This window comes from Thermobia domestica, chromosome 18 (assembly GCF_964235325.1).
Source record: "Thermobia domestica chromosome 18, izTheDome1.hap1.1, whole genome shotgun sequence".
NCBI classification, from domain to species: domain Eukaryota; kingdom Metazoa; phylum Arthropoda; class Insecta; order Zygentoma; family Lepismatidae; genus Thermobia; species Thermobia domestica.
The window spans coordinates 133,550,412-133,563,577 of record NC_137471.1 but is presented as its reverse complement, the minus strand read 5'-3'; the positions used below and the strand labels follow the sequence as shown (position 1 = coordinate 133,563,577).

The following is a 13,166-nucleotide window of genomic DNA, read 5'->3' as shown; positions in this document are numbered from 1 at the left end:
TCAAATCTTTTCTTTTTAACGTCCTACGATTATGTTCTTTACGCTACGGAGACGATGATTAAGACAAGTGAATGAAGACGGAAAAATTGATGGACTGAGATTGCGGAAGGAAAATGAGTGTACTCCGAGAAAAAAAAAAACAGGAACACGATGTTGTCCACCACACAAATTTACTTGGCCGGGGATCGAACGAGGAACCCCACGCATCAGAGGTAGGAGCTCTACCACTGAGCCACCGTGCCTCTCTTATCTCTCATAGAGAAGTTAGCTCGCAGCTCTGTTCTCCTTCCTATGACGGGCCTCTTCCTCGCGTTGTAAAGAAATTAATCTCGAACTTGATTGTTGCACTGTACATGCCAGAAATTACAATAGATCAACTGTGCTTTTGTCGACTCCTACATTAAAAGGGGACGTGGTGGCTCAGTGGTAGAGCGTTCACCTCCGATGCTTGGGGGTCCCTGGTTCGATCCCAGATCGCAACGTGTGGACTTCGTGGTGGACAAACACCGAGCTCGTGGGTTTTCTTGGGGTTCTTCCGTTTCCTCCCACTTTCTTCATTCTAGCATTTCATTCATCTCTCATCATCACCGTCTCCTTTAGCCTAACCGGCATAACCGTGGTACATAAAACTTAAAGATTTCATTTCGACTCGAACATTACTCCTGAAAATGACAAAGTTGTATAATAAGTTTTCTTATTGAACAGAATATAATTGAGTAATATATTTACCTCAACAACCTCCTTTAAATCTGTTGAATGTGCTTTTCCTACCCATCCCCAAGAAGTGACGCCATCTCCAAACGGTTTGTGAATAACTCCTATCACAGGAGCTCCTTTTACTGCCACGCAAACCATAGTAGTTACATACTGAAGTAAATTCTCTGAAATAATAATAATAATAATGAAATAGACCAGTTTCTGCTTACATTATGAGAACTAAAATGCTGCTTACATAAAAAGAATAATCTCATAATACACTCTTAATTGGTTCCAAGAAAGTAAGCGATATACAAACCTCGTTGTTCAAAATCCATATGCATGTGAAAGAAAAATGTTTTAACCTGGAACTGGAAATCTGACGAAGCTCCATGTGGCGGGAAGAATGATATAGTATTCTGTACCTGCAACTGAATTATAATTATCGCTGTGAAGTTGCGTACCTGCGAGTAGCAATAAGTTGAAATGAATGTTGTTGGAAATCCCACTAAAAGAGAGAAGTAGTCTGTTATCCGATTTCTCAACGCAAGAGGACAACGCAGCTGATATTACAGCACATCTGCATTGCCAAATACTGTCTTATCTATGACGTGTCATCCAAAACCGACGAAGAGGGATCTTACGGTTTGGAATTCTTCTGATTCATGACAAGTGCTGTTGAGACAATTCCAAACTTTAGATATGAACTTTTTAATCACTTTTCATACAGTTCTCACCTTATCCTTAGGTTTTGTTTGGTCTGAGAAAGTAGCTTGCTTAGCAACTTCCAATGACAATGAAGTTGTCAAGACATCAGTTGTCAAGTGGCTGAGGTTTCACGCGGCAGATTTTATACAGAGGGTTTCGGAAAGCTTGTGTCACTCTACGAAAGTACTTGAAGTTTCGGATGGCTATGGACATGTTCTTGTATAGAACCAATAATAAATTTTTCTCGTTCTATTTTCTCTGCAATAATCAAACGGCCCTTTTTCCAACATGTGTTTTGTACAATGGGTCTTAATCGCATTTGTACAGTTCACAGCAAAAAACGTGCAACATGAGCATGTAAGTTTCTTGCGAAACTACGCCTACAGCCCAGGGAATCAACATAACGTCTAAGTGGCACGAATCACGCCAGAAGAAACATCGACGTCCTCCAGAGCACATTTATTTTGGAGCAAAAGACTTCGTCGTTTTTTCAGTAAACTTATATGCTCATGTCGCAGGTTTTTTGCTCCGGACAGTACATAACAAAACAAGTGAGTATCGTCTCACAGTGTGAAATTAAGACTTCCAAACTATATGAATTCAATACTCAAACTTGAAGTAGTACATCCATAAATACTGGTTCCAATAGAATAATAAAATGAAAGATTGAAGCTGTTGGTTGAACACTGAATCCTTAACAGAAAGCCGTTACTCGCTACTCCTTACTTTTTTTATATGGCGATAATAAAAGCCGCTTATTTCAACCACTTCCGGTTTGAACAGACAGTTAACGAAACAGATGGAATCTACTCTTGGGCGCTGAATCGATTGCAATAAACCGCATCTTGATCGCATTTACCTTTTTTTCTCTACTGAAATTAGTATTGAAATCGGAAGTAATAGTAAATTTGAACTATTTTAACAAACGTTGAAACTGGAAATTTCTAATATGAACCACTTCCGGTTTGAATAGAGGATTAACGGAAGAGAAAGAACCTATTATTTAAACGCTCAATCGACTTTTGCTTACTTCTCGAAATCCCTTACCGCTTTCGCTCTGATACTTGTCGACAAACGTACGGACAAAGCCGTTGTATAGGACTTTCGATATTTATGCATAGCATAGTTTGGAAGCTTAAAAATTAAAAATAATAACTATATATGAATCGGTGAGATTAAGAAGGGAAAGATTCCACTTTTTTGTCAAAATGAGTTGAAATAGCCATTTTGTTCCTTTATTTAAGACGCATATTTTGGCATGAAAAACGGAAAGATTCCTTTCATCATTATGACGTAGGAGCACGTGAAAAATTTGACTGAGGTTAAGAAAGGAAACATTCCAGGAATCTATCCCTTCTTATTCTCAGCCATGGAGTTAAACAAGAACATACTGGAGTGCCTAGATATGTGAAATTCCTATTGTTTTGCTATGAGAGAAAAACACGATAACCATAAGAAATTTCCCAATTTTTTTTATTAGTGCTAAAGGAACACATCGAGTCTTAACCCCCTCCCCCAGAACCTCCCATTATTCTTCAAATCCTGTTACATATTTAGAGGCTGGGCTGGCATGCACAAAGATGCATAAAATGCTTCTGGAAAAGCATCCAGAACTAAAAGACATAATAAAATATGAGTACTTTTTAACTTATTACAAGGATAATTATGGGTACCGATTCGGTAGGCCGCAAGTTGACGTGTATTCAACATGTGAAGACCTAAATACAAAAATATCATCATCGACATTGAATGACAACACTAAACGGGTCGCTGTAGCTGAATTGATGGTTCATAAAAGGAGAGCAAGAAAGTTTTATAAGAACATGCAAGAAGTAACTGAATTATGTTCTAATAGAAATGACGTACATGGAATCTGCTTTGATTTTATGCAAAATCTTCCTTTGCCGTGCATACCTGTTCAGGAAATGTTCTATTTTTAGGAAGTTATGGCATTACGTGTTTTGTGTTCATAGTTTAGGAAATGATGAAGCTACTATGTACACCTATCATGAAGGAGTTGCAAAGAAAGGAGCAAACGAGGTGTGTTCTTTATTGTATGACTATATAAACAACAGTGTTGATCCTGAAGTGAAAACTCTGTACGTATTTAGTGACTCATGTTCCGGGCAAAACCGAAAATCACACTTTGGTGAGATTGTCCATGATTCTTACTATTATTAGGCGATTTAATGAAGTACATGTATTTTTCCCCATTAGAGGACACAGTTTTCTCTTCATGTGACCAAAACTTTGGTGTTATTAAGAGCTATGAAACGCCACTATAGGATTTACTCCCCTGATCAACACAACGATATGATTAGCACTACAAAAAGCAAGTAGCCTTTGTTTGAGGTGAAATGAACAAATTCTGAACTTCAAAGGATGGTGGTCGACATTTTTCAAAAAGACTTGTGCTAGTGTTCGAACCAAACAGCCTTTTAAAATCAGTACCTACAAACAGTCAACATTCACAGCAGCAATAAGGGGATACAGCTCACACTTTTAAAGACGGGCTACAAAGTGAAGTTTATAAACTGTACAAAGGTGGTGAAGCAGACCCTCCTGTTGAAAAGCATATAATGGAATCGTTCCCAGAAAAAGGAAGAAACTCGAGGATGTTGCCAAAGTGGTTCACTGTGTGCCGGAACAAGCCAGAGTGTTTTACAATAAACTTTTAGAGTGGCCTACTGATGAGCATGAGAGTAAGGACAGTGAGTTGTAATAGAAACAGTGTACAAAGGCACAAACCAATATCTCATGTATTTTATTTTTATAACATGTGTGAATAATGTTTAATTTTCATTATTTTTGTTGGTTTAACAATAAGTAAGGAACAGTTTTAAGCTCATAAATACGTTTTTCTTTACTTTTTTCGACATCTAAGTCTGTTGAGATTAAAAAGGGAAAGATTCCACCGTTTTTAAACTCATATAATAACTGTAATAAGAATGTAATGGTAAAACACTTTTGCGTGTATGTTACTTAAGGTTATAAGGAGAAACTTTCCAATAGTACGTTTCTTCCTGTGACTATTTGTTTGGTTACTATGAAGTTTTTTTCAGTTTCCCAAAAGTTTGGTTATGTGGAATCTTTCCCTTCTTAATCTCACCCGTTCATATATATATATATATATATAGGGGAAGGTAGTACACAGTGGATCATATATGCGTACACAGTGGATCAAAGGAACAATGTATTGAAAGTAATTAATAGAAACGTATGATAAAGGGCCCCATCATTTGAAAATCTCCAAATCTACATAAAATTGTAAGCATTATTGTCAAATTCTGTACTATTACTCACAATACAAAATAAATTTTAAAATTCTAAATAAAAGTTAGAATTGAAGTATTACAAGATCTTAATAGCATATTATTAATTTCAGGAATTGATTACCAAAATAAATAATACAAACGACTCTTATAAAAAAAAAAAAAGTTTTAGGGAATTAAATTGATATCTTGTACAGAGAATCATTGGTTCCGGATTAGTAAATTTAGAAGTTTAATTAATTATGCACAATAGCATAAGCAATTTGTTATAAGAATGAAGAATTCAACTTTCTGAATTGGATTCAATTTGTCTGAGGTTTTGGAAGCCCTCTTACTATTCAAATATTGTGTATGGGTTAAATATCTGGATTATTTGGTTGATTAAACTTTCAGGTAAGATACAGAGCGAAATCTAAAGTCGTTTTCATTGTTTTTCCTAGTCGTGATTTGACCACTGTAGTGTGTCCGTGAAAGAAATCTTACAAGAACGTAATCACCAGGTTGAACTTCTCTTTGACTCTGTTTCAAATCATCATAAGTAGTAGTTTCTGTCTCTAAAGTAGCATCGACCGTCTTCCTTAGCCTGAGGGACATAATCGTGTGACAAACTAAAAGATTTTGTTTTCTAAAGTATAATCATCATCTGAAGAATCTTATAAAACAATTGGCCGAAAATCGCCATTCTCCGTTGAACTACCATTTTCTTTCACTTTCTTCGGGACGGAACGTCTTCCTTTTATCCTTTCTGTTTCAGATTGCTGCTGAATTTGGACTCCCTTTATTTACTGGCTTTGCCTTCAAAACTTTTGGCTCTTTCCGGAGTGTCTGTGAAGAAACGACTTCTGCCTTTCTTTCTACGATGTTTCTTGAGGTGACACAAAAACAATGTTTAAGTTCTTCTTTCTGGAAAGCATTTTCTTTCGAATCTGCATCTACATTCTCTACTTCTTGAATTAAGGATTGTTGCTTAAGGAAGGTACATTGATTTGGTCTTCTATCTGTTTTTGCGTACATACAGCGTAGATAAGAAGCATTGTCTGTAAATACATTTTGATCGTAAAGAAAAATTCCTGTCTTTCTAAAACCTGCTTTGATGTTGGTTGTAATCACTGCTTATGCAAATACTATTCCCAAGATTGAGCTGCTTCGTATATTGACATGGATATTCTTGGGTTTTGTAACAATCAAGTATCCACAGCTGCATTTTAATATGCTTTCAATATACGAAAACAGGCACATCCAACTGGTTGTATTTTAATGCTAGTATGTGGTACCAATTTTTCATTCATCCATCCTGATGAAGTTCTCAAACTAAGCGGGTTAGGCGATGCCTCATTGATCATATGTTGTTCAAACTATTTCCTAGGATAAACCATAGCTGGTGGCAAAAATATACCCGATGCTCACAGTCACACACGTCATAACGAGGACCCCATTTTCGCCACTCGTGCATAGATTTAATTGCTTGGCTTCTTTCTCTGCTATTACTTTCTTGGATATCTGAACTGTTCTAGTTCATGTTTAAGTTGGAAATACGTAAAAGCCTACAGAATTTGGGATATTTCGTAGATAAGTTGCAAAAATTACTAAAGAATGCTTAAACATTGTGTTTGTTGAATGACAACAATCTTGAGAGTCCAAGATTGACGCTTTCCAACACATCTTCGGGATTTCTAATACTAACATCTTTATAACGATTCACTCTAGACCTGAAATTTTGCTTTTTTCCCACGAAGCAGGTATCGATATATTGTTGTTCTTGGCAATTTCATACTCCAAATGCCTCACGGCCACGGTATACTAACACATTTTGTTGCACATTTTTATATATTTTGGAAATAAATGCTCCAACTCTGAAAAGAAAATTTGTCGTACAGAATAATTTGGCTTCATTTTAGCATTGTCACCTGGTACTTTCTTATTTTTTGACATGTCTGTTCAAAGTTCTGTAATCAATGTTCTTCAATTTACCAACACGTCTAATAGAATATCACTGCTCTACCACTAATTGCACTGCTTCTCTCATCGAAATATCTTTCATGTTGCCCTGCGTGTATTTCCTCGTGGCCAAACCATTCATCTGTAACGTGATAGTAAAAGTTCCGTAAGATCCCAATATTATGATGTGTTTCTAAATGAGTATGCCAAATACTTGAACTTCTATAAACACAATGAGGTACAGAGTGGATCGGTCCACTGTGTACCACACCGATGTGATCCATTGTGTACTTGTTGCTGTCAACCCAAACAATTTCCCACGGCAAAGAACTATTAAAGTAGAAGAACAAAATAAACAATGCTAATATTACAAATACATTCTTACCTACTTCCCATGCCCATGATATTCTAAATTACAAGATAAATCACAAAGTCAGACCATTCACTTCTGTTACTTAATTTTTTACTTTAGCACAAGGAAAACAGATTTTTCACTTCACCACAAGTTAGAAGCATCCACAGTTGTTGACATTTCGTTAATAAGTGTGTAAATTGAAAACAGAATAACTGACATGCGCTAGTTGAATTTGTGCAATAAACAAATGAATAACGCCTTCTGATCCAATCCACTGTGTACAATGATTCACTGTGTACTACTCTCCCCTATATATATATATATATATATATACAAAAATTTGTCGCAATAGTTTGGGAATAGATCCTCACATGAAAATAAATAAAAAGTTCATATGAACCTATAGTCGGAAGCGCATAGATTCGTAGTTATAGGGAAAACCTGAATAAATAAACTTTAACGTTCCATAGCTCCACTACTATGGAACCTATCGTAGTTGGGTCAAGACATCACTGAAAAACTGGTATGTGAACTATCCAAATATCTATCTTTCAGAGCCTCTGGTACTTGCACAATCATTTTTCGAAAGGCTGTTTGGGAATACTTGATCACTCTCCACCTACCTATCTAAAAATTGGTGTGCAAGTACTGGAGCATTCTTAAAGAGAGGTAGGTGAAGAGTGATCAAGTATTGCCAAACAGCCTTTCGAAAAATGATTGTGCAAGTAACGGAGGTTTTGAAAGATGGATATTTGGATAGTTCACATACCAGTTCCTCAGTGATGTCTTGACACGACTCCGATAGGTCCCATAGTAGTGGAGCTATGAAGCTTAAAATAACTTGTTTCACATTTTCAGCACCTTATAACTCCGAAACTATCCACTTTTGAGCACAGATCCATATGAACTTTTTTTCTTATTTCGGTGTGAGGAATCTCTTTCCAAAATATTGTGATACATTCTTGTAACACCATATATATATATATATAGATAGATAGATATAGATACAGATAGATAGATAATGTTCAAGAACTATACCGACAAACTAAGAGATGATTTCTCATATCAAAATAAGAGAAAAGATTCATATAGACCTGCAGGGAAAAGTGCACAATTTCAGAGCTAGGGCTGTCCAAAATCGTGAAGAAGCTAAATTTCAACATACACTATTTCGAATTCGATAAACCGTGGAGTGGAAGTACATATCAGCGAAAGTTGTACATACGCAATCCAAAAATGCACATTTCAGCAATGTACAATGGGTGTGAAAGTGATTTCCTGCAGGGTATAATTTCCTGACATGGTCTCAACAGAATTTTCAAATGTGCTCTAACTTCAAGATGGGTTTAAAGTAGGGAGAAGCTAAGCCTTGACAACAGTGCACACGGAAATGTTAGGAACCACCAGCTTCACGATTCCTCGTGTTTAGAATAACGCATGCTGCAGTGTGTTTTGTCACGGTGTATTTCACGATTTTTCACTTATAGCAGTAAAACGAAACATCTGAGCACGCGTTATTCGGAACACAAGAGACCATGATGCTGGCAGCCCTAACAATTCCGTTTCCCGCCGAAACATTCCGTGTTCAGTGCTGTCAAGGCTTAACTTTTGCTTACTTTGGACTCACCTTGAAGTAAGAGCATATCTGTGAATTCTGTTGAGAGCTTATCTGAGAATTATACCCTGTAGAGAATTCTCTGCACACTCACTGTACGCTGATGGAATATGAATTTTTGGATTGGTTTGTATGACTTCCTTTACGTTGGTATGGACCGCCACTCCACAATTTTAGACAGCCTTAGCTCTGAAATTGTGCACTTTTTCCCTACATATGAACAACTACTCTTATTTTGATGAGAAGAATCACCTCTTATAAATTGTCGGTATAGTTCATTAATACCCTGTGTATATATGCGGCGTAACCGCAGTCCCTGATTTCGACTGATTATAAAATAAAACTCTTTTGCAATATCTTTGTAAATAAGTGTCAGGAAATTCATTAACTGAAAACATTCTTGTTTCTTTCCAATAGGTTCTAACATTCACTCCTTGTTCCGCTAGAAGGATGTAAACTCTAGCAGGGCTCGCCACACGGCACCGCACTGGTGTGTTTTGGAATTTCAATTAGAAAGCAACAAAGGGTTTTGTGTCTGTGCAACGTGCTTCAGGTGCAAATCTGGTGTGAAACTACCTGCGGACAAGTCAATTTTGAAGTGCTACACGGATTTCGTAAATGAAGGGTACATTTGCGACAAGCGAAAAGGGCATTCCAGCCGACCACCAATGCCGCAGCAAGCTGTTGATCCCTTTGAGAGAAACCTTTGTGCGAACCCCAAGCGGAGAGCTAGCCAAAAACTACAAATCCTAAGCAGCACGGTGTTAGCAAGGTTTTAACGCAAACGTACTTTCACTCGTATAAATTGTACAAACTGCAATTGGTGCAAAAGTTGAAACCTCAAGACCATCCAAAGCGACTGCAGTTCTGTTCGAATCTCCAGCAATTACTCGAAAATGATGATAACCTGATGCCCAAGATTATGTTTCGTGATGAAGCAAGCTTCCATCTGCATGGAAAATTAACAGACACAATGTGCGAATATGGGGATCGGAGAATCCCCACGCCAGCTGGAGGTGGAGCGTGATTCACCCAAGTGTAATGTTTTTTGTGTGCCCTATCTGAACGGACAGTTTGTGGACCTTTCTTTTTTAAAGGTCTAACTGTGTCTGGCGAAAGTTACCTGGATATGTTGCGGAACTGGTTGATATCATAACTTTCAGAGGTAGGCGACAATCTTTTTCAACAAGATGGAGCACCACAGCACTAGCATCCCAATGTCCGTAAGATTCTCAATGGGCTCCTGCCGAACAGATGGATTGGTCTTGCTGGACGCAATAACCAAACTGTTTCTCCAGTGGCCTCTTACGTTACTATATCTTAATATATGTGATTTTTTTTCTCTGAAGTATGTCAAAATACATAGTGTACGTATCTCCACTACTCTCAACTATGGAAATTCTGAAGGAATAAACAGGATCTATCAATACAATCACTCCGTATACGCTTCGAAGAGTGTGGAATGAGCTTGATTATCGAACTAACGTTTGCTGCGTAATAGGTGGGGGCCACATCCAGTGCCTGTAATAAAGATATACAAGATGAAACTTTATGTGTTGATATACCTTTAGGCAAAGAAGGAAGACAAAATTCCAAAAGTCTTCATTTTAAGCTAAATAATACAGAATATTCTTTTCAATATATAAAAGTAATAGAAAACAAAACAAAAATAATTTTTCAATTGTAAATGAAAACTGAAATCTTTGTTTCACGTCTCATGATTTACCCTGGGTGAAAGGAGAAGAATGACTAATGAAAGTGATTGATTGTAAAGGAAATGGAAAACCAACTGGGTATACTATGTTGTCTACCACAAACTCACATGCACTGGATCTGAACCAGGGACCTTTAATGGCATAGGGAGTGCTCTACCAGTACACTACATTCTTCAATTGTAGTTAATATTGTGTAGTTACAAGAAAATATGCAACTCAACTTACACAGTATTTCAACCTATACATGTTTACATGCTATTTACTGTTTTTAGTTGGTTATTTAAATTTATTTTTTTAAAGTGGAAAACCCATTGTCCATTCGAAGTATGTATAATATAAAGCGACTTACAGTAAAACACGTGTTGTTCTAAATCATGTTATGCAAAGTACCCTGTACAGTGACAATGCTACCACACACACACTTAAAGAATAACTCTTCGCTAAGTGCTTTATCAGATAACAAGAGGAAACTACAAGAAGTCCTATTAAAGAACAAGAAACAGCTATGAGATATGCAGGTGGACGTCGTGTTTGAAACAAATATTATCACTAATAGGTTACCAAGCTTGAAATATACAGGGAGTACTCAAAAAATTTAGTTGGAAGGGGGAGCCCACTTTCTGAGGAAGGGGGTCCAATACTATAAGCCACGACGTCTATGTACACCCTCCATTCCAAAAGAAACCGAACTTTTGAAAACAAATAGTACCACTAGTGCCATCTGTTGTAATATTTTACTGTCCCTCATTGACAACTGGTATAAATGTCATGACATTTGGATGCACGGCAACAAAGTTATTGCGTTTCAACTGTCAGTGTGTTGTGTACATCGGTCGGAAAATGAGATTCAAACAACGAGCTGCAATTGAGTTTTGTGTTAAACTGGGTAAAACTTTTAGTGAAACGCACCAAATGCTACAAAATGCATATGGTGATGAGTGTCTATCCCGTACGCAAGTTTACGAGTGGTTCAGGCGATTCAAATCGGGTAGAGAGACGCTGGATGATGACGAAAGATCAGGCCGTCCCAGAACCGGATTATCGGAAGAAAACATCGAAAAAGTGCGTGAATTCATCAAACATAACAAAAAATCGTCGGTGAAAGTTATTGAAATGGAATTAGGCATTCCTCAAACAACCGCATTTTGACCGAAGTTTTGGTCCTTAAGAAGGTTGATTCGCGGTTTGTACCACACAAACTCACCGAAGACCAAAAAGTTGATCGAATTGCGCATTGCAAAGACATCGTTAAAAGTGCTCGGCAGGATCGAAACTTCTTGAAATCGATTGTAACTGGTGACGAGACGTGGTGTTTTGAATATGAGCCCGAAACAAAGCGGCAAAGTGCTGAATGGAGAGCGCCGGATGAAGGAACACCCAAAAAAAGTCGCTTGGTGAAGTCAAAAGTTAAGGTGATGCTGATTTGTTTTTACGATTCAAAAGGAATTATCTACAAAGAATTTGTTCAGCCCGACCAGACAGTCACTGGAGAGTTTTACTTGGGCGTCATGAAGCGTTTGCTGGCAAGAATTCGTCGTATTCGGCCCGAATATCGCGAAATCGGCAGTTGCACTCTTTTGGACGATAATGAACCATCGCATCGTTCGCGACTTGTAACTGAATTTTTGGTCAAAAATCACATTATTCGGTTGTATCATCCGCCCTATTCACAAGATCTCGCTCCGTGCGATTTCTATCTGTTCCCGAAACTGCATTTGGCGATGAAAGGAAAGTGGCACGCATCGATTGATGCCATTGAGAAGGCGACGACCGCCGTCCTAAAGACCATTCCAATAAAGGACATGGAGAAGTCGTTTGACAACTTGTTGGAGCGTGCAAATATGTGTATCGATGCAGAAGGGGAATACATTGATTAATAAAAATGATTTGTTCCAAAATGTACATTGCTTTTTTGTTTTTTAAAACGTTCGGTTTCTTTTGGAATGGAGGGTGTAGTATTGAACGGATATTATTCTACATCCGAAAAGACATTAAATAACTGTAAAATACTTCCATCTATATTTTCAGGAAAAAAATAATATAACTAAACATTGTTCGGCGTAAGCTTTAAACTGCGATAAACAAAGCCACGTGAAACTAAATCTTGCTGATTTGCTGTTGTCGTACCGACGCTTGTACTCCTCCGCAAAATAGTTCATGTGATTGCATTATTACTTTTACTATGAAGCTTCATATAAAACTGTTATATTATTATAAATGACAAAAATATAATACGGATTATCTAATAATACTGCAATCGAGTGTGGTTAATGAAACAATGGAAATAAATACTAACCATGCGCAGTAATTATGGCGCCAACTCAACTGTGGACGGGTTTTCTGCTTTTAAAGTCTGAAAGATGGCTGGCATGAATCCCGGTTCCGCGGGTGGTGGTGTGGTGAAACACCAACAAGGCAAACCTTTACTCACTAAGCAACAATTGTTTACCAGCGAAATTCAAATACCTTTTTTTTAATCTTTCGAGTTTTTCTTTTCTGCTGCTGCTGTAAGTATTTGGACAACACGAGACAGTATTCTCAAAATCCACGTGGGGAGTGGGAGTGATACATCACTAGCCAATCGTATTTGTGACAAGCGGAAGGATACAAATATTTTGTTTATCGGAGTTTAGAGCTTACGCTGAATGTTGTATAGATTGTCTTTATAAGAGGAAAAAGTACAGATAAAGCGTAAGATCAAATTTTCATGCTATCAATTATTTCCCTGTTAAACGAGTGCAGTTTTATTAGTTTTATTGAGAGTGTACAACTATGAGTTGAAATAGGATTTTTTTTTTTTTTTTTAAAGGAACCAGACCCGATGGACCCCTTTCTGTTGGTGCGCTCCTGACGTAAACATTAATAAA

At 37.4% G+C, this 13,166-nt stretch overlaps 1 protein-coding gene across 1 annotated transcript in view; it reads right to left on the bottom strand.

Annotated features, from left to right (window-relative positions):
* Nucleotides 1–13,166, bottom strand: part of LOC145674845 (inositol monophosphatase 3) — a 54,884-nt gene that overhangs the window by 19,262 nt on the left and 22,456 nt on the right. Inside the window, exon 3 of the mRNA XM_081745073.1 lies at nucleotides 730–881. Within this exon, the coding sequence (XP_081601199.1) occupies nucleotides 730–881 (152 nt within the window). The remainder of the gene's footprint in view (nucleotides 1–729; nucleotides 882–13,166) is intronic.